Genomic DNA, 23041 nt, shown 5'->3' on the forward strand with positions numbered 1-23041 from the left:
TGTCGCTGCGGGGTTTACCTTTACATTCATTTTTGGACAAACAAAGAAATTGCAGGCTTTTTTTTAAAAAACATTAGATTCCCTACAGTGTGGAAACAGGCCCTTCGGCCCAACCAGTCCACACCGACCCATTTCCCTCTCACGAATGCACCTAACACTGTGGGCAATTTAGCACGGCCAATCCACCCTAACCTGCACATCTTTAGACTGTGGGAGGAAACTGGAGCATCCGCAGAAAACCCACACAGACGCGGGGAGAATGTGCAAACTCCACACAGACAGTCGCCCGAGGCTGGAATCGAACCCGGGTCCCTGGTGCTGTGAGGCGGCAGTGCTAACCACTGAGCCACCGGGCCGCCTTCAGTCCTCTAGTGTGAGGAGGTATGAAAACCGATGGCTAGAGCGACTCCAATTTCAACCCTTACTTACTGTTACCGTCCCTGGATATATCCCATCCAGTCCCAGTGCCTTATTAAGTTTAAGGGCAGGCAACAGATCCAACAGCCCTTCCTTATCAATATTAAACCCCTCCAGTGTCTGAATTAACACCGTCCGATCACGGCAGTTACTCGTGAACCCGTTGGTGCCTCAGCAAGTGGGATGAACAAGTGAAGCCCTTCCCGCACGTGGAGCAGGTGAACGGTCTCTCCCCGGTGTGAACCCGCTGGTGTGTCAGCAGGTGGGAGGACTGAGTGAAGCCCTTCCCGCACTTGGAGCAGGTGAACGGCCTCTCCCCGCTGTGAACCCGCTGGTGTACGGTGAGGTTCGACGAGTGTTTGAATCCAGTCCCGCACTGCGAGCACCTGAAGGGAGTCTCATTGGTGTGCACCCGCTGGTGCGCCATCAGGATGGAGGACGCAGTGAAGCCCTTCCCGCACTCGGAGCAGGTGAACGGCCTCTCCCCGGTGTGGACCCGCTGGTGGGTGAGGAGGTGGGAGAGTTGAGTGAATCCCTTCCCGCAGTCAGAGCAAGCGAACGGCTTCTCGCCGACGTGGATGCGCTGGTGGGTCTGGAGGTTGGATAAGTGGGTGAATCCTTTCCCGCACTCGGAGCAGGTGAAGGGCCTCTCCCCGGTGTGAACCCGCTGGTGCTCGATGAGTTGAGAGGACCACCTGAACCCAGCGCCGCAGTGAGAGCACTTGAACGGCCGCTCGTCGGTGTGAACGCGTTGGTGGCATATCAGTTCCCCCGAGCTTTTGTAGCTCTTCCCGCAGTCCGGGCATCGAAACGGTCGCTCGTCAGTGTGAACCCGCCGGTGTCGCAGCAGGTTGGACAACTGAGTGAATCCCTTCCCACATTCGGTGCAGGCGAACGGCCTCTCCCCGGTGTGAATGCGACGATGGGTCTCCAGCCGCGACGGGGAAATGAATCCCTTCCCGCAGTCCCCACACGTCCACGGTTTCTCCCTGTCACGACTACATTCATGGCCGGACAGACTGGTTGACTGGTCGAAATCCCGTCCGCACACGGGACACACGTACGGTTTCGTCCTACCGCGAGCTTCGCTTTTGCCTTCCATGTTCAAAGCCCGACGACACTCCAGGCTGCGCCAGATCCTGCCGAGACGTTTGGCTTCGCTTCCCGGCTGCAAATCCCCCTCTTTCAATCCCCTGTGAAATTGATTCAAAGCAGGAAAAAGGGAGTCAGACAATATAAATACCCCCGTTTGTGAAATGGAACTGACCGGCGCCGACTCTGAAAGCGGCTGGGTTGTTGTAAAGCCCCGAATGGTTCAGCAATGTCCTTCAGAGTAAGGAACCTGCCACCACGCTATTAGAATCTGGCCTCTGAGAGTAGAGAGGCCGAGAGGGAAGGGACGCAGGGGTGGTGGTGGTAGTGGTGGACATAGGCAGACGAAGTGACAGGGAAAGTGGATAGACAAAACAAGTTGAAGGAGATGCCGAGCATAAAGGAGATGGGTTTTATGTGCCTTCAACTCAACCAGAACTTTGACAGAATCTCCCAAACCCGCCCCCCCCTCACCTGACCCAATCTGATCTCTTGTGGAAATTTTGCTTTCTAACATGCATCTGACAGGGCTTGGAACATTCCAGTTGCTTAAGAATGTGATTTTAAAAAAGGGATACCTTTACAGTTGTGCTGAGGACGATATTCCCGGAAATACATCCAGGGAAGTTATTTGGGTGGTACTGAGAAATAAGAAAGGGATGATCACCTTATTGGGATCGTATTATAGACCCCCTAATAGTCAGAGGGAAATTGAGAAACAAATTTGTAAGGAGATCTCAGCTATCTGTAAGTTATGGCAGGGGATTTTAATTTTCCAAACATCGACTGGGACTGCCATAGTGTTAAAGGTTTAGATGGAGAGGAATTTCTTAAGTGTGTACAAGACAATTTTCTGATTCAGTATGTGTATGTACCAACTAGAGAAGGTGCAAAACTTGACCTACTCTTGGGAAATAAGGCAGGGCAGGTGACTGAGGTGTCAGTGGGGGAGCACGTTGGGGCCAGCGACCATAATTCTATTCGTTTTAAAATCGTGATGGAAAAGGATTGATCAGATCTAAAAGTTGAAGTTCTAAATTGGAGAAAAGCCAATTTTTACAGTATTAGGCAAGAACTTTCGAAAGCTGATTGGAGGCAGATGTTCGCAGGTAAAGGGACGGCTGGAAAATGGGAAGCCTTCAGAAATGAGATCACAAGAATCCAGAGAAAGTATATTCCTGTCAGGGTGAAAGGGAAGGCTGGTAGGTGTAGGGAATGCTAGATGACTAAAGAAATTGAGGGTTTGGTTAAGAAAAAGAAGGAAGCAAATGTCAGGTATAGACAGGATAGATCGAGGGAATCCTTAGAAGAGTATAAAGAAAGTAGGAGTATACTTAAGAGGGAAATCAGGAGGGCAAAACGCGGACATGGGATAGCGTTGGCAAATAGAATTAAGGAGACTCCAAAGGGGTTTTACAAATATATTAAGGACAAAAGGGTAACTAGGGAGAGAATAGGGCCCCTCAAAGATCAGCAAGGCGGCCTTTGTGTGGAGCCACAGAAAATGGGGGAGATGCAAAATATTCATTTCGTATCAGTGTTTACTGTGGAAAAGGATATGGAAGATATAGACAGTGAGGAAATAGATGGTGACATCTTGCAAAATGTCCAGATTACAGAGGAGGAAGTGCTGGATGTCTTGAAACAGTTAAAGGTGGATAAATCCCCAGGACCTGATCAGGGGTACCCAAGAACTCTGTGGGAAGCTAGAGAAGTGATTGCTCGGCACCTTGCTGAGATATTTGTATCATCGATAGTCACAAAGAGGTGCCGGAAGACTGGAGGTTGGCAAACGTGGTGCCACTGTTTAAGAAGGGTGGTAAAGACAAGCCAGGGAACTATAGACCAGTGAGCCTGACCTTGGTGGTGGGCAAGTTGTTGGAGGGAATCCTGAGGGACAGGATGTACATGTATTTGAAAAGGCACAGACTGATTCGGGATAGTCAACATGGCTTTGTGCGTGGGAAATCATGTCTCACAAACTTGATTGGGTTTTTTGAAGAAGTAACAAAGAAGATTGAAGAGGGCAGAGCAGTAGATGTGACCTATATGGACTTCACTAAGGTGTTTGACAAGGTTTCCCATGGGAGACTGATTAGCAAAGTTAGGTCTCATGGAATACAGGGAGAACTAGCCACTTGGATACAGAACTGGCTCAAAGGTAGAAGACAGAGGGTGGTGGTGGAGGGTTGTTTTTCAGACTGGAGGCCTGTGACCAGTGAAGTGCCACAAGGATCGGTGCTGGGCCCTCTACTTTTTGTCATTTATATATATATGATTTGGATGCAAGCATAAGAGGTACAGTTAGTAAGTTTGCAGATGACACCAAAATTGGAGGTGTAGTGAACATCGAAGAGGGTTACCTCAGATTACAACAGGATCTGGACCAGATGGGCCAATGGGCTAAGAAGTAGCAGATGGAGTTTAATTCAGATAAATGCGGGGTGCTACATTTTGGGAAAGCAAATCTTAGCAGGATTTATACACTTAATGATAAGCTCCTCGGGAGTGTTGCTGAACAGAGACCTTGGAGTGCAGATTCATAGTTCCTTGAAAGTGGAGTCATAGGTAGATAGGATAGTGAAGAAGGCGTTTGGTATGCTTTCCTTTATTGGTCAGAGTATTGAGTACAGGAGTTGGGAGGTCATGTTGCAGCTGTACAGGACATTGGTTAGGCCACTGTTGGAATATTGCATGCACTTCTGGTCTCCTTCCTATCAGAAAGATGTTGTGAAACTTGATAGGGTTCAGAAAAGATTTACAAGGATGTTGCCAGGGTTGGAGGATCTGAGCTACAGGGAGAGGCTGAACAGGCTGGGGCTGTTTTCCCTGGAGTGTCGGAGGCTGAGGGGAGACCTTATAGAGGTTTACAAATTTATGAGGGGCATGGATAGGGTAAATAGACAAAGTCTTTTCCCTGGGGTCGGGGAGTCCAGATCCTGAGGGCATTGGTTTAGGGTGAGAGGGGAAAGATATAAAAGAGACCTAAGGGGCAACTTTTTCACACAGAGGGTGGTACATGTATGGAATGAGCTGCCAGAGGATGTGGTGGAGGCTGGTACAATTGTAACATTTAAGAGGCATTTGGATGGGTATTTGAATAGGAAGGGTTTGGAGGGATATGGGCCGGGTGCTGGCAGGTGTGTCCTGTACAGCCGCAACATGCCCTCTCAACTCCTGTACTCAATAGTCTGACCAATAAAGAAAAGCATACCAAACACATACACAACCTTGCTAAAGAATACTGTCATTAGCGACAGATGAAGTTAGTAAATAGCAGAGGGATGATCAGGGAAGGCAGAGGTGAAACAGTGCAATGTGTGGATGTCAACTCAGATCCATGGTAAAGGAGCCAATGACAGCCCCAGAGCTATGGAACATTTAAGAACAAAGAACAAAGGAAGTTACAGCACAGGAACAGGTCCTTTGGCCCTCCGAGCCTGCACCAATCCAGCTCCTCTATCTCAACCTGTCTGTATCCCTCTGCTCCCTGCCCATTCATGTATTTGTCGAGACTCATCTTAAATGACTCTATCGTCCCCGCCATTACCACCTCCGCTGGCAACGTGTTCCAGGTACCCACCACCCTGTGTGTAAAGAGCTCCCTTAAACATTTTCCCTCTCACCTTGAACTCGTGACCCCCCTAGTAATTGGGTCCTGCAGTCTGGGAAAAAGCTTCTTGCTATCCGCCCTGTCTATATCTCTCACGATGTTGTAGACCTCAATCAGGTCTCCACTCAACTTCCGTCTTTCGAATGAAAATAATCTTAAACTACTTAACCTCTCTTCATAGCTCGCACCCTCCATACCAGACTACATCCTGGTGAACCTCCTCTGCACCCTCTCAAAAGCGTCCACATCCTTTTGGGAATGTGGCGACCAGAACTGTATGTGGTATTCCAAACGTGGCCGAACCAAAGTCCTATGCGACTGTAACATGACCTGCCGACCCTTGTACTCAATACCTCGTCCGAATAAGGAAAGCATGCCTTCTTGACCACTCAATCGAACTGCGTTGCCACCTTCAGAGTACAATCGACCCAGATCTCTCTGTACATAAATTTTCCCCAGGGCTTTTCCAATTACAGTATAGTTCGCTCTTGAACTGGGTCTGCCAAAATGCATCACCTCGCATTTGCTGGGGTTGAACTCCATTTCTCCGCCCAACTCTCCAGTCTATCAATATTCTGCTGCATTCTCTGACAGTCCCCTTCACTATCTGCTACTCCACCAATCTTAGTGTCATCTGCAAAATTGCTAATCAGACCACCTATACCTTCCTCCAGATCATTTACGGATATCACAAACAATGGTGCTCCCAGCACAGATTCCTGTGGAGCACCACTGGTTACAGTTCTCCATTTTGAGTAACTCCCTTCCACTATTACTCTCTGTCTTGTGCTGCCCAGCCAGTTCTCTATCCATCGAGCTAGTACACCCTGGACCCCTTGCAACTTCCCTTTCTCCATCAAACTATCATGGGGAACTTTATCAAATGCCTTATTGAAGTCCATGTGTGTGACATCTACAGCCCTTCCCTCATCAATCAACTTCGTCACTTCCTCAAAAGAATTCTATTAAGTTGGTAAGACATGATCTTCCCTGCACCAAACCATGCTACCTATCACTAATAAGCCGAAATGTAAATAGATCCTATCCCTCAGTATCTTCTCCAGCAGCTTCCATACCAGTGACGTCAGACTCACTGGTCTATAATTACCTGGATTATCCCAGCTACCCTTAAACAAGGGGACAATATTAGCAATTCTCCAGTCCTCCAGGACTTCACCCGTGTTCAAGGATGCTACATAGCATCAGATTACAGCACCTTACAGGTAAGAAAGGACAGGACAAAACGGTCAAAATTGGGAATGAATGGTCAAGAAAAGTTCACTCTGAAACAATCACAGTTTTCAATGTTAAAATCTCCTGCTGGAGTTCTGTAGCTTGAAAGTTTTCAGAAGCATGGAGTCAGAAAAAAAAAATATCTCACAGTCGAGGAAATCCCAGGGAGCAGGCGATGTCGCTGTGTCAGTACGTGATAACATCTCACACAGGAACACAGAGTATCTCAGTCTGTGCAATCCAGACATGAAGGATGGGAGGGTCCCTGATCGGTGGCAGAAGAGATTAACAAGAAAGTTTGGTGGTGAAGGATTCTCATTGCAGTGTTGAGTTCATAAAAGTCAGGTTGCTTCCTCTGAAGAAAGAGGCTGAGGTGATATTTGACAAAGGCGCACATTTTTATGACGATTTTCTATAAGATAGATAAGAGAACACTATTCCCTTCAGCTGCTGGAGCGTTGGAGGCTAAGGGGTGACCTTATGGAGGTTTACAAAATTATGAGGGGCATGGATGGGATAAATAGACAAAGTCTTTTCCCTGGGGTCGGGGAGTCCAGAACTAGAAGGCATAGGTTTAGGGTGAGAGGGGAAAGATATAAAAGAGACCTAAGGGGCAACTTTTTCACGCAGAGGGTGGTGCGTGTATGGAATGAGCTGCCAGTGGAAATGGTGGAGGCTGGTACAATTGCAACGTTTAAGAGGCATTTGGATGGGTATATGAATAGGAAGGGTTTGGAGGAATATGGGCCAGGTGCTGGCAGGTTGGACTAGATTGGGTTGGGATATCTGGTCGGTATGGACGGGTTGGACCGAAGGGTCTGTTTCCATGCTGTACATCTCTATGACTCGATGACTAATATACCAAGATGCTAACTGAGCTGGACAGTCTAAGCTATAAAGATTAGATTAGATTGTGGATAAGCATGAGGGAATCATGGGTTTGCAGAAACTAAGATAATTCTTGCGGCAAAGGACATTGAGGGGAGATTTAATAGAAGCTAGAGATTTTGATAGTGGTAAGAAAGATCGAGAAAAGTATTTTTCTCATTGCCTAATTATGAAAAGAATTTCAGACAGAGATTTATGACTTTGGGTGAGATTTACTTATGGAAGGTGGAAGATGTAAGTGATAAATTTTATGCAGCAATTTGTAATGACCAGGAAATAGACACTTACACTCAAAGCCTGAATAATCCTGCCACGTTTTTGATGTGATGTTTGGTTTGAGTTTCCTTCTTCAAATCTTCTTTTAATATTCTGGAAAAGAAGTTTACAAAATGAATCAAAGTTTCCAAAATCAATTGAGGTCCTACAGCACATTCTGGAGTAATGTCCAATTCTGATTGCCCTGTTTTGGAAGGATATTATTAATTTCAAGACTAGGGGGGCATATTTTTAAGGTGAGAGGAGAAAGATTTTAAAAAGGGACAGGGTGCAATTTTCTTTCCCCCAAAGAGAGTGGTTCATGAGTGGAATGAACTTCCAGAGGAAGTAGTGGATGCAGGTTCTGGTACCATGTTTAAAAGCTATTTAGATAAGTACATGAATAAGAAATGTTTGTAGGGATATGGGCCAAGCGCGGGCAGGTGGAACCAGTTTAGTTTGGGATTATGGTTGGCATGGACTGGTTGGGCCAAAGGGTCTGTTTCTGTGCTGTACGACTGTCATCAGTGAAGGATACAAGTTCACAACTCTCTGATCTCCTCGCCTAGAAATGAACGTGCATGTGCCCTGTGGTGCACCGCCCCTCGTCTTGGCCAGCAGTCCCTCGATTTGAGGATGCTGTTGACTCTGGGTTGTGAGTTTCTGCCCTGTGACTGGACAGAACCACGAATCTTCGGGCACAGGACGTCCCATGAGAGGACAGGGTATGGACAGCACGAATTGCCATCTTTGCTTCCCTGCTTTGCCTCCTCAGTGAGATGTTGGGTGTGAAAGGTGAATGCAGCTTGATGGACAGGTTGGACCCATTCTGAACAATGGGCAGCAAGCCCCGCCCACTCATTCCAATAGTTGCCCCCCCATCCGCTTCGCGCATGCTTGCTGCCGCCCACTGCCCCCAACAAAGATGGCGACCGTCCCAAACAGGGCCCAAATCGCCGGGAGGAGGCCTGCAATCCTCGCCCTTTCCGGTGCCAGCGGAAGAGTTTTTCCCCCCGCGGTTTCCGGCCGACACGAGACGTTTTTGAAGCCTCTCCACCGACCCACTGCCCGGTCCATCGGTTTCACCCATCCGCCCGATCCTCACTGTTCGTGGCTCGGACAGACAAGACCGTGACCATCGACGACCCGAAGGAGGATGGCAAATGCGCATGCGCCGGGCAGGACCGGGTCTTCTGCTGGGCACTGCGCGTGCTCCACTGTCGCCGTGCCCTACTGATTGACGGGGACTGCGGACCAATAGAAAGAAATGGAGGCGGGGCATTGGTCCTCCAACCAATGGGATTGGTGAGGGGCGGAGCGCACACCAGCCAGGGAGATTCCTGCCCTCATTCATAAATCTTGTGGTGTGTGATTTTTTTCTAACTGATATATCATTACAACTCAATGACACTGTACCCCTTTCACTATACACTCTGTGTCATATATGGTCATGTTCCACAACCACCTGATGAAGAGCAGTACTCCAAAAGCTAGAGCTTCCAAATAAAAGCCCTTCACCCTCCTCCAAGACACCATCCACGACCTTCACCATCTCCAAGATTTTCGTTTCCTCGGCCCCCAATGACTTGTCTTCACCACAGGCATCCAATAGACAATAGACAATAGATGCAGGAGTAAGCCATTCTGCCCTTCGAGCCTGCACCGCCATTCAATATGATTATGGCTGATCATTCCTAATCAGTATCCTGTTCCAGCCTTATCTCCATAACCCTTGACTCCACTATCTTTAAGAGCTCTATCCAATTCTTTCTTAAAAGAATCCAGAGACTGGGCCTCCACTGCCCTCTGGGGCAGAGCATTCCACACAGCCACCACTCTCTGGGTGAAGTAGTTTCTCCTCATCTCTGTCCTAAATGGTCTACCCCGTATTTTTAAGTTGTGTCCTCTGGTTCGGCACTCCCCCATCAACGGAAATATGTTCCCTCCTGCCAGAGTGTCCAGTCCTTTCATAAGCCTATACGTTTCAATCAGATCCCCTCTCAGTCTTCTAAACTCAAGGGTATACAAGCCCAGTCGCTTCAGTCTTTCCGTGTAAGGCAATCCTGCCATTCCAGGAATTGACCTCGTGAACCTACGCTGCACTCCCTCAATAGCCAGAATGTCTTTCCTCAAATTTGGAGACCAGAACTGTACACAGTACTCCAGGTGTGGTCTCACCAGGGCCCTGTACAGCTGCAGAAGCACCTCTTTGCTTCTATACTCAATCCCTCTTGTTATGAAGGCCAGCATGCTATTAGCCTTCTTCATGACCTGCTGTACCTGCATGCTTGCCTTCATTGACTGGTGGACAAGAACACCCAGATCTCTCTGAACAGCCCCTTTACCTAATTTGATACCATTGAGGTAGTAATCTGCCTTCCTGTTCTTGCCACCAAAGTGGATAACCAGACATTTATCCACATTAAACTGCATCTGCCATGCATCTGCCCACTCACCTAACTTGTCCAGGTCACCCTGTAATCCCCTAACATCCTCATTACATTTCACCCTACCACCTAGCTTTGTGTCATCAGCAAATTTGCTAATGTTATTGCTGATACCATCTTCTATGTCATTTACATATATTGTAAAAAGCTGCGGTCCCACCACGGATCCCTGCGGTACCCCACTGGTCACTGCCTGCCATTTCGAAATGGAGCCGTTAATCACTACCCTTTGTTTCCTATTAGCCAACCAATTCTCTATCCAATCTAGTACTTTGCCCCCAATCCCGTGCGCCCTAATTTTACTCACTAACCTCTTGTGTGGGACTTTATCAAAAGCTTTCTGAAAGTCCAGGTACAGTACATCCACTGGATCCCCCTCGTCCATCGTCCGAGTTACATCCTCAAAAAATTCAAGAAGATTAGTCAAGCATGATTTCCCCTTCATAAATCCATGCTGACTCTGTCCTATCCTGTTACTATTATCCAGATGTGCCGTAATTTCATCCTTTATAATAGACTCCAGCATCTTTCCCACCACTGAGGTCAGACTAACTGATCTATGATTTCCTGCTTTCTCCTGCCCACCCTTCTTAAAAAGTGGCACAACATTAGCCGCCCTCCAATCCTCAGGAACCAACCCCGATTCTATTGAACTCTGGAAAATAATCACCAGCGCATTCACGATTTCCCGAGCCACCTCCTTCAGTACCCTGGGATGCAGGCCATCAGGTCCCGGAGACTTATCCAATCCCTGTGCACATCGATTTACCATGACGAAACCCTCCAAGCCCTTCGTTTCTTCCTCTCACGCCGTCCCAACCAGTACCCTTCCACCGACACCCTCATCTGCCTGGCTGAACTGGTCCTCACCCTCAATAACTTCTCCTTCCAATCCTCCCACTTCCTCCAAGCCAAAGGGGTAGCCATGGGCATCTGCATGGGACCCAGCTATGCCTTCCTGTTTATTGGATATGTGGAACAGTCCATCTTCCGCAGTTACACCGGCACCGCCCCCACCTGTTCCTTCACCAAATCGATGACTGTATCGGTGCCGCCTCGTGCTCCCACGAGGAGGTTGAACAGTTATCAGCTTTACCAAAACCTTCCACACTGACCTCAAATTCACCTGGATCATCTCGGACACCTCCCTCCCCTTCCTGGACCTCTCCATCACTGTCTCCAGCGACCGACTAACCACAGACATCCACTACAAGCCCACTGACTCCCACAGCTACCGAGACTACACCTCCTCTCACCCGCGCTCCTGTAAAAACACCATTCCTTATTCCCAATTTCTCCACCTCCATCGCATCTGTTCTCAGGATGACCAATTCCACTTCAGAAAGTCCCAGATGGTCTCTTTCTTCCATGTTCGCCACTTCCCTTCCCACGTGGTTGACAATGCCCTCCAGCATATCTCCTTCACTTCACGCACCAAACCCCCCCCCTTGAACCCACCCCTCCCAACACAACAAAGACAGAACCCTCCGGTCCTCACCTTCCACCCCGCCAAACTTCACACACAGCGCATCATCCTCCACCACTTCCACCACACCACTCCCCTCACCTCTGCCCAAGGCCCCAAAGGGGTCCTTCCACATCCGTCAAAAATCTACCAATGTCATTGACCATATCCGTTGCACGCGGTGTGGTCTCCTATACATCGAGGAGTCAGGACACCTTCTTGCGGATTGATTCAGAGAACATCTCTGGGACACCCACACCCACCAACCCCACCGCCCTGTGGCTGAACACTTCAACTTCCCCCTCCCACTCCATCAAGGACATGCAGGTCCTGGGCCTCCTCCACTTCCAAACCATTACCCACCCGCCGCCTGGAGGAAGAACGCCTCATATTCCGCCTTGGGACTCTGTAACCACACAGGATCAATGTGGATTTCAAAAGCTTCTTCATTTCCCCTCTCCCCCCCACATTATCCCAGTCTCAAGCCTCCAACTCAGCACAGCCCTCCGGACCTATCCATCACGCCCCCCCTCTGACCTATCACCTTCTCCCTACCCTTTATCCACCTATAGCTTTCTCAGTGACCTTCCTCCCAACCCCACCCCTCTCCCATTTATCTCTCAGTCTTGGCCCACAAGCCTCATTCCCGTTGAAGGGCTTATGCCTGAAACATCGATTCTCCAGCTCCTCAGATGCTGCCTGACTTGCTGTGCTGTCCCAGCAACCATTCTCGACTCTGATCTCCAGCATCTGCAATCCTCATTTTCTCCTTCCAAATAAACCTGTTGGACGATAACCTGGTGTGGTGTGATTTTTAACTTTTACCTCATTCGTAAAGACACAGACCGAAAAGGAGAAACTCATCACATTGTCTTGAAGTGTGTGTGGGGAGCGGGGTTTAATCAATCAGGGTTAAAGGTGGCAAATGATACATGTTTTCATTTTTATCTCATCATAGTAAACTTTGGAACTCAGATCATGGAACCCGACAGCGTGGAAGCTGGCCACTCGGCCCATTGAGTGCAAACCGACCCACCGAAGAGCATCCCTCCCAGAGCTCCCGCTGCCACTACCACCACCCATCTTCAACCCTGCACTTCTCATGACTACTCTGCCTCACCTACACATCTCTGGACACTACAGGCAAACCAACCCAACCTGCGCATCTTTGGGCAGTGAGAGGAAAGCCCCACAGACACAGGGAGAACATGCCAACTCCACACAGACAGTCACCGAAGGGTGGAATGGTCGCAGAATTTGTGCTGACCACTGAGACACTGTGCCATCTGAATGCAGATGGGGATAACAAACTATTTCCTGTGGTAGTAGCAATCCTATTGCTGTTTAATAGTAAAACCGATTGAAAGAAATTAAAGTTGGGGACCATAGGACGATGAACACAAGGAATTGAGGAGAATGGGTTCCAAGAGAAATGGGGTTTGGGTGATATCATATTTTACACAGCACACAGTGAGCCTATGGTTTCACTCTGGTGAAGAATTTATGAACATTATCATTCCAAATTACTCTAAGGGATCTTTAGAGAAGCAATTTTGTCTGTTTGTGGAGTGAAGCCAGCAAGCCGCAGCCGCTGTGATCCCAGACACAGTGTAACACACACACACACTTATACACGCAGACAGCCAACCATACATACAGACTGACACACACTGACAGCCACCCACACACAGACATACTCTGACGTACATACACAAACACTGACACACACACACACACACTCTCACAGACAAAACCAGCCATGCAGACCGACACACTCAAATACAAAGAGAGTACTGATACACTTGTTCTTATGTACACAGACAGCCACGCACTCACTCAGAGAAACACACACTGTCACAGACATAGACTTACATACATTCTCAGAGTCACCCACAGCCACCCACCCACACTTATTGACAACATCGTCTCACATACGTGCTCCCTGACACAGAGATTCACTCACACATATAGACAACTCTCGCTCTTTTACATATAACAGCCGCCCACACAGAGCCTACAGTTTCTCACAGATTGACTACCATTCAAAACAAACTGATACACTCCATGAGCTTATCACAGTTGTTTTTGGGGATGAGGATGGAGAAGATAGGGGAAAGGGGGAGCCCATTAAAATGAATTAACCCCTGGTGGAAATAGTAAAGGCTTGATACGCTGTGTCTTGAATACAAAGCTGATGTATTTGAATTTTATCCGGAGTATGTGCCACAGGATGTGGCCTGCCGCAAAACCCAATCACTGAAGTCACTCGTGAACTCGTTGGTGTTTCATCAGGTTAGCTGACCTGGTGAACCTCTTCCCACATTCAAAACATGTGAACGGCTTCTCTCCGGTGTGAGAACGGTGGTGTATCGCGAGGTCAGACATTCGCCTGAATCCACTTCCGCAGTGCGAGCAGCTGAACGGTCTCACGTCAGAGTGAACACGCTGATGGGACGTCAGTTCTCGAGAACTTTTGTAGCACTTCCCACAGTCTGGGCACTTCAAAGGTCTCTCGTCGGAGTGAACACGCTGGTGTCTCAGCAGATCGGACGAGTGAGCGAATCCTTTTCCACACACTGAGCAGCTGAACGGTCTCTCCCCGGTGTGGACGCGCTGGTGTACCGTAAGTTGAGACGATCGCCTGAACCCAGACCCACAGTGCGAGCACCTGAACGGTCTCTCATCTGAGTGAACACGCTGATGGGACATTAATTCTCCAGAACATTTGTAGCACTTCCCACAGTCTGGGCACTTAAAAGGTCTCTCGTCTGTGTGAACCCGCTGGTGTTCCAGCAGGTGTGATGACTGAGTGTATCCCTTCCCACACTCAGAGCAAGTGAATGGCCTCTCCCCGGTGTGAACCCGCTGGTGTTCCAGAAGGTGGGACGACCGAGTGAATCCCTTTCCACACTCAGGACAGATGAACGGCCTCTCCCCGGTGTGACTGCGCCGATGGATTTCCAGCTGGGATGGGTAGTTGAATCCCTTCCCACAGTCTCCACATTTCCACAGTTTCTCAGTGTGAACGCTAACTTTTGCCTCCATAATCAAAGTCTGAGGGCATTCAGGTCCTGATGAATTGAGTATCTCCGTCAGAATCTGGAGTGATGTTTAGATGGACTTTCCCCAACTACAACAGTCTCCCATCCAAAATCCTGAAAAGTGATTAGAAAACAGAACGAAGGAAATATCATTGACAGTTCACAAAACAAAGGTAAAATATGAAATTGAGGTGAATGAGTCTGGTCATTTGTGGGTGTGCCTAGTAAAATGCAACCATCAAACCTGCTGGATGAAACCAAACAAGTTCTCTAACGTCCTTTAGGATAGAGAACTTGCTGCCCAGTCTGGACCTATACAGGACTCAAACCTCCAATCTGGCCCAGTCCCATTTGTCAGCATTTAGCCCACATCCCTCTAAATGCCTTTTAAATGTCGTCATTATACCTGTCTCCATCACTTCCTATGACAGCTCATTCCATACACATACCACCTTCCACATGAAAAAGTTACCCCTCACGTCCTTTTTAAATCTTTCCCCTCTCATCTTAAACCTATGCCCTCTAGTTTTGGACTCCCCCGGCTCTAGGAAAGGATCTTGGCTGTTCAACCTATCCATGCCCCTCATGTTTTATAAACCCCTATGAGGTCACCCCTCAGTGTCCAAAGCACCAGAGAGAAAAGCCCCAGCCTTTTCTGCCTCTTCCTATAACTCAAACCCTCCAATCTCAGCAACATCCTTCGAACTCCTTATGGCTCCCTCTCAAGTTTAATAACATCCTTCCTATAGAAGGGCGACCAGAATTATATGCAGTATTCCAAAAGTGGCCTCACCAACGGAAGCCACAGCTCCTACACTCAATATTCTCACCAATGAAGGCAAGCATGCCAAATGCCTTCTTCACCATCCTGTTTACCTGCTACTCCGCTTTCGAAGAACAAAGAAAATTTACAGCCCAGGAACAGGCCCTTCGGCCCTCCAAGCCTGAGCCGATCCAAATGTACTGTCTAAACCTGTCGGTCAATTCCTAAGCATCTGTATCCCTCTGCTCCCCACCTCCTCATGCATCTGTCCTGATGTATCTTAAATGAATCTACCGTACCTGCCTTCAAGGAACTATGCACCTGTACCCATTGGTCTCTTGTTTGGCAACACTTCTCACGGCCCTACCATTTACAGTATAAGCCATATCCTGGTTTGCCTGACCAAAATGCAGCACCTCACATTTACCTAATTTAATCTCCATCTGCCACTCCTCAGCCCATTGGCATGTCTGATCAACCTTCTTCTCTGTCCACTATACCGCCTATTTTGGTGTCGTCTGCAAACTTACTAACCGTGCCTTCTATCATATTTCAATTTACATTTCAGATTCAACACGGAGTCCAGAGGTTTCTGCACAAACAGAGTCGTCAGGATCTGAAAAGGTGCTGTAATCTGATGTTATGTTTATACTGTGTCTGCTTGCCTTAGGCTCCCCACCAATGGAAGTAGCTCTTTTCTAACTATCCAATCAGCCACCAAGCACAACCCAAAATCACCATTTGGTCTTCGAATAGCGCAGTGATGCATTTTAGCAGAAGAGATTGGGACAGGCAATATACAATTAATGGGACAATTCTAAAGAATGTGCAGGGACAGAGGAATTCCTGTTTTTATGTATACAGCTCTTTGAATGTCAGAGGATATATTAATTAGTCAGCAAAACAAGTTGGATCCCAAGCTTCACAAATGGGATATCAAAGACAAAAACAGTTACGTTGAAAATTCAAGTATCGCGCCAACCACTGACCACCACATTTTAAGAAGGGGGAGAGGAGAATGATCAAAATGGGGTGGCACGGTGACTCAGTGGTTAGCACTGCTACCTCACAGCGCCAGAGACCCGGGTTCGATTCAAACCTCGGGCAACTGTATGTTTGCACATTCTCCCCACGTCCGCGTGGGTTTCTTCCAGGTCCTCTGGTTTACACCCACAGTCCAAAGATATGCTGGGTCGGTGAATTGGCCGTGCTAAATTGCCCATAGTGTTCAGGGATGGGTAGGTTAGGTGCATTAGTCAAGTGTAAATGTAGAGTACTCGGGTAGTGAAATACTCTTTGGATGGTCGGTGTGGACTTGTTGGATCGAAGGACCTGTTCTATCACATTGATTTAGAAAAGGAGATTGAGAGAAGATTTAATTGAGTTACAATACTGAAGCCAGGTTTAAATAAAGTTGAGAAAGACAATCTTTACCCACCAGACGATTGTACACAAACTAGGGACAGATCAAAATTTTGACTTAGAGACAGAATGGAATGTGATGAGAAGGCAGCGCACGATAATGCCCTGGAACTTGCTGCCTTTGAAGAAAGTGAAAGTGGTCAGTGATTGATTTCAGTTGAGAAAAATCGCATGCAAAAACACAGGGATAGAACATGAGGGTGGCTGTGGAGACCGTGCAAGGACTCAGTACACTCCTCTCTCACATACTCACTCTGTGACTCTTTCGAGTGAACTCGTTCAGTCAACGAAGGCTCTGCCTGTGAGATCCTTTATGCAGGCCCGGACTGTCTGCCGCACCGCACGCTGCCCTCGAAGCGGCTGCATGGGGGGGGGAACGAGACTGTCACACACCTCCTTCTGGAATGTGCCTACGCAAAGGAATGCAGTGGTGTTTGTCGCGGTTCGTCCCGAGCAGCGCCGTGACGTGGGACTCCGTGCTCTACGGCCTGTCCCCCAGGGGACACGCACCGAGACCAAGGTCAACTGCGCCTGGAGGATCACCAACTCGGTGAAATCGCTCTTCGGTCTGTCCGAAACCTGTCGACCTTCCAGCTGAAGGAGTTGACCCCGACCGAGTGTTGCAGACTGGCACCCTCCAAAGGTCCAGGACTACGTGTTGAGGGACGCGCGGAAGCTCGGGGCAGCTGCCGCCAAGGCGCAGTGGGGAAAGACCAGCGTGTAACGTCTGCCCACCAAAGACCAGGGGGCCCAAGTGGGCTCCGCTGACGCCTCAGCTAAATATATGGATAGTAGACGTACAGACCTGTATATGTGAATGATTACTCTACCTCTGTGTGCAAGGAAATGGAATGTTTACGCTTGTATGGCATGACCAACTGTGCAGATCATCCCAAATAGTTCATGAATAAAGTCTATTTATGACATTAAAACAACAGTTCAGTCAGCGCCCGTGGAAATTTGTGCTCCAAGTCTTCCGAGGCCACCAGCCCTTTCGTGGGGCTGCAGCACCGAGCTCGGTCCCATTTCCAGCCACAGACAGAGCCCAGTCACTCAGCCGGACCTGGACCTGGACCTGGACCTGGACCTGGCTCGTTTCGAGTCGCCTGTCGGTCAGTCCCCCCTTCTTCCCAATTGCCCACCCCCCCCGGTCATTGCCAGGACGCCAGCTCCGACGGGAGGCCGGCATTCCTCCGGCTCGGAGCTGGCGGCGTGTGCACGCTGCCGCTGCCCAGGATCGGGTGGGGAAGATCGCGCGTGCGCCGTGGTGGCCTTCATAGAGGGGCGTTCGGAGGAACATTGCCCCGCATAAAGATGGCGGGGTTTCTCCCCCCCCTCAGTCCCATTCCCAAGCCCGGGAGAGGGGGGGGTTGAAGTCAGTAATTCCAGACCATTCCCTGCACTTACATAAACGGTGTCTGAGGTTCACTCTGGGTCTTCAAGGAGTTTCCCTGCCTACTTCTCTGACTTTGCACGCACACGTATGCAGTTGCTCATTCGCTCCGCTGATTGGTCGCTGGGGTTCTCCCCCCCCCGCCCCACCAAAATTAGACGCACCCTGATCATTGCGCGTACGCTGAATGATGCCGAGCACTGCGCATGCTCCTGTTGCATACTGGCGCATGCGTAGCTGTATGGAGGGGGTGTATCTGGAGGTCCATTGTATCAGTGTGCTGCTGCTCCAATGAGCTCATTTCCTCCTACCTTGACTCCATCCTCTCTCCACTTGTCCAAACTCTGCCCAGTTATGATGCCCTCTCTGCCATATGAGCAATTTCCAGTTCCCTGGCCCTAACTGTCTCCTGTTCACCCTGGATGTGCAATCCCTCCCAACCCCCCACCCCCATCAGGGTGCTGTAAGAGCTCTCGACTTCTTCCTTGACCAGAGGCCTGAACGATTCCTGTCTGCCGTCACTCTCCTCCGCCTGGCTGAGCTTGTCTCCCACTGACCGATTTCTCCTTTAGTTCATCTCACTTCTGCCAAGTCAAAGGAGCGGCTGTGGGCACCCACATGGGTACCCAGTTATACCTGCCTCTATATGAGTATGGCATAGAGTCATCAAGTCCTACAGCATGGAGAGAGGCCCTTTGGCTCAAACTGGTCCATGCCGACCAAAATGTCCACCCACGCTAACCCACATGGGCCCCAGTTCGTTATGGGGTATTTGGAACAATCCTTGTTCCATTCCCAGACAGGCTTCCTCCAACAACTCTTTCCTCACTACATCGACGACATGCTTCATGCCGTCCCGTGAGGGTTTTGAAAACTTCATTCATTTTGTCTCCAATTTCCGTATAACTTCCTCTATAACTTCCACATGGCCCATTCCCGATACTTCCCTTCCTTTCCTTGACCTCTCTGCCTCCATTTTGGGGAATGAACGATCTGCTGCCATCCACTACAGAGTCTCTGACTCCCATAGCTCCCTTCAGTACAGCTTTTCACACCCCACATCTTGCAGGGATTCCCTCCCATTCTCCCAATTCATTCCCCTACGTTGTTGCTGTTCGGATGAAGCCACCTTCTGAAACAGTGCTGCTGACATGGCTTCCTCCTTCCATACCTGTGGTTTCCCACCTGCTGTGGTTGACAGGGCCCTCAACCGCATCTGACCTATCAGCCGTGCTTACACCCCCTGCCCCTTCCCATTACTCACAACAGCCTGATCGGGTTCCCCTTGTCCTCACTTTTTATTCGACCAGCCTCCACGCTCATTCTCTGCCATTTTAGACAACTCCAGCAGAATGCCACCTTCACCAAACACATCTTTCCGTCGCTCCCCCTGTTGCATTTTGCGGAGATCGTTCCCTCCAGGACCACTCCCGTCCATTCCTCAACACCACTCCTCCCTTCGCATTGGCACCTTCCCTTGTGACTGCAGGACTTGCAACACCTGCCCCTTCACCACCTCCCTGTTCACCGTCCGACGGCCGAAGCAATCTTTGGCCCGATCCAGGTGAAGCAGCACTTCCCCTTTACCCTCTCCAATCTTGTGTTCTGTATTTGCTGCACCCAACGTGGCCAACTCTATATTGGAGAAAGCAACCTCAGACTGAGTCACCACTTTGCAGAACACCTCCGATCTGTGTGCAAACATGACCCCGACCTATCCGTAGCCAGTCTTTTTAACACAGCATCCTGCATGCATGCTCACTTGTCTGTCCTTGGCATGCTGCAATGCTGCAGGGGATGCCAGCGCAAACTGGAGGAACGATATCTCATCTTCAGACTCGGCACTTTATAACCTTCGGGACTTAATATTGAATTCAACACCTTCAAATTGTGGACCCATTCCTTCCCTGTCTTTAGCTTTACTTGACACATTCTCTGTCACTGTGTCCTCTCTCCCTTCCCCTCACTCAAAGGGACTGTCTGTTCTTTCCAGTGTGGCAGTTAGACATGATATGGAGATGCCGGTCTTGGACTGGCGTGGACAAAGTTAAAAATCACACAACACTGGATTATAGTCCAACAGGTTTAATTGGAAGCACACTAGCTTTCGGAGCGACGCTCCTTCATCAGGTGGTTGTGAACTCCGCAACCACCTGATGAAGGAACAACACTCCGAAAGCTAGTGCTTCCAATTAAACCTATTGGACTATAACCTGGTGTTGTGTGATTTTTAACTGTGGCAGTGAGACACACTGTTGTTCTGCAATTGTCACATTCCGACCACTTAATCTGAACTATCAACATCCATTCTCTCCAGCGCTCCACCACTTCCCCTCCCCCCCCCCCCCCCCCCACCTATTGCAAAAATGCTGCACCCTCCACATCTCACATCAACTCTGATGAAGAGTCATCCAGACTTGAAACGTTAGCTTGTGTCCTCTCCTTGCATGCTGCCTGACCCCTTGTGATTTCCAGCACTTTTTGTTTTCCATACAAACCTCATGTTCGAGCTCCCGTTCTGAAGAAAGATCATTGCACCCAGGATGTCAACTCTGCTTCTTCTCCACAGATGTTGCCATATCTGCTCAGTCATAGAGTCGTGGAGTCATTGAGATGGACAGACCCTTCCGTCCAACCCGTCCATGCTGACCAGATATCCCAATCCAATTTAGTCCTACCTGCCAGCACCTGGCCCATATCCCTCTAACCCCTTCCTATACATATACCCATCCAGACATCTTTTAAATGTTGCAATTGTACCAGCCTCCACCACTTCCTCTGGCAGCTCATTCCATACACGTTGCCCCTTAGGTCTCTTTTATATCCTTCCCCTCTCACCCAAAACCTATGTCCTCTAGTTCTGGACTCCCCCACCTCAGGGAAAAGACTTTGTCTATTTACCCTGTCCATGCCCCTCAAAATTTTATAAATATCTATACGGTCAATCGTCAGCCTCTGACGCTCCAGGGAAAACAGTCCCAGCCTACTCAATCTCTCCTTATAGCTCAAATCCTCCAACCCTGGCAACATCCTTGTGAATCTTTTCTGAACCCTTTCAGGTTTCACAACATCCTTCCGATAGGATGAGACCAGAATTGCACACAATATTCCAAAAGTGTCTAACCAATGTCCTGTACAGGTGCAATATGACCTCCCAATTCCTGTAATCAATACTCTGACCAATAAAGGAAAGCATACCAAATGTCTTCTTCACCATCCTACCTACCTGTGACTCTACTTTCAAGGAGCTATGAACTTGCACTCCAAGGTAAATTTGTTCAGTAACACTCCCTAGGACCTTACCATGAAGTGTATAAGTCCTGCTAAGATTTGATTTCCCAAAATGCAGCACCTCACATTTATCTAAATTAAACTCCATCTGCCACTCCTCAGCCCATTGGCCCATCTGGTCCAGATCCTGTTGTAATCTGAGGTAACCTTCTCCGCTGTCCACTACACCTCCAATTTTGGTGTCATCTGCAAACTTACTAACTGTACCTCTTATGCTCACATCCAAATCATTTATATAAATGACAAAAAGTAGAGGACCCAGCTCCGATCCTTGTGGCACTCCACTGGTCACAGGCTTCTAGTCTGAAAAACAACCCTCCACCACCACCCTCTGTCTTCTACCTTTGAGCCAGTTCTATATCCAAATGGATAGTTCTCCCTGTATTCAGTGAGATCTAACCTTGCTAATCAGTCTCCCATGGGGAACCTTGTCGAATGCCTTACTGAAGTCCATATAGGTCATATCTACTGCTCTGCCCTCATCAATCGTCTTTGTTACTTCTTCAAAAAACTCAATCAAGTTTGTGAGACATGATTTCCCACGCACAAAGCCATGTTGACTATCCTGAATCAGTCCTTGCCTTTCCAAATACATGTACATCCTGTCCCTCAGGATTCCCTCCAACAACTTGCCCACCACTGAGTTCAGGCTCACCGGTCTATAGTTCCCTGGCTTGTCTTTACCACCCTTCTTAAACAGTGGCATCACGTTAGCCAACCTCCAGTCTTCCGGCACCTCACCTGTGACTATCGATGATACAAATATCTCAGCAAGAGGCCCAGCAATCACTTCCCTAGCTTCCCACAGAGTTCTTGAGTACACCTGATCAGGTCCTGGGGATTTATCCACTTTTATGTGTTTCAAGACATCCAGCACTTCCTCCTCTGTAATGTGGACATTTTTCAAGATGTCTCCATCTATTTCCCTGCCTTCTATATCTTTCATATCCTTTTCCACAGTAAACACTAATGCAAAATACTTATTTAGTATCTCCCCCATCTCCTGCAGCTCCACACAAAGGCCACCTTGCTGATCTGTGAGGGGCCCTATTCTCTCTCTAGTTACCCTTTTGTCCTTAATGTATTTGTCAAAATCCTTTGGATTCTCCTTAACTCTATTTGCCAAAGCTATCTCATGTCCCCCTTTGCCCTCTAGATTTCCCTCTTAAGTATGCTCCTACTTCCTTTATGCTCTTCTAAGGATTCACTCGATCTATCCTGTCAATAGCTGACATATGCTTCTTAATCAAACCGTCAATTTCTCTAGTCATCCAGCATTCCCTACATCTACCAGCCTTTTCTTTCACACTAACAGGAATATACCATCTGTGGACTCTCATTATCTCTTTTCTGACGGCTTCCCATTTTCCAGCCACCCCTTTACGTGAGAACATCTGCCCCAATTAGCTTTTGCAAGTTTTTGCCAAATACCATTGAAATTAGCCTTTCTCCAATTTAGAACTTCAACTTTTGGATCTGGTCTATCCTTTTCCATCACTAATTTAAAACTAATAGAGCTATGGTCGCTGCTCCCAAACTGCTCTCCCACTGACACCTCAGTCGCCTGCCCTGTCTTATTTCCCAAGAGTAAGTCAAGCGTTGCACCTTCTCCAGTAGATACATCCACATACTGAATCAGAAAATGTTCTTGTACACATTTAACAAATTCCCCTCCACCTCAACCACTAAAACTGTGGCAGTCCCAGTCGATGTTTGGAAAG

At 48.5% G+C, this 23041-nt stretch overlaps 1 protein-coding gene across 1 annotated transcript; it reads right to left on the reverse strand.

Moving 5' to 3' along the window:
* LOC140461019 (uncharacterized) lies at positions 1–17902 on the reverse strand. The gene is made up of 4 exons (XM_072555807.1): positions 16890–17902; positions 13677–14565; positions 13346–13348; positions 1–1406 (listed from the first exon to the last, which is right to left on the reverse strand). The coding sequence occupies exons 2-4, from the start codon at positions 14453–14455 to the stop codon at positions 566–568; spliced, it is 1623 nt and encodes a 540-aa protein (XP_072411908.1). The 5' UTR covers positions 14456–14565; positions 16890–17902; the 3' UTR covers positions 1–565.
* Positions 17903–23041: the final 5139 nt, after the last annotated feature.

The sequence above is a fragment of the Chiloscyllium punctatum genome, chromosome 36 (genome assembly GCF_047496795.1).
Source record: "Chiloscyllium punctatum isolate Juve2018m chromosome 36, sChiPun1.3, whole genome shotgun sequence".
In the NCBI taxonomy this organism is placed as follows: domain Eukaryota; kingdom Metazoa; phylum Chordata; class Chondrichthyes; order Orectolobiformes; family Hemiscylliidae; genus Chiloscyllium; species Chiloscyllium punctatum.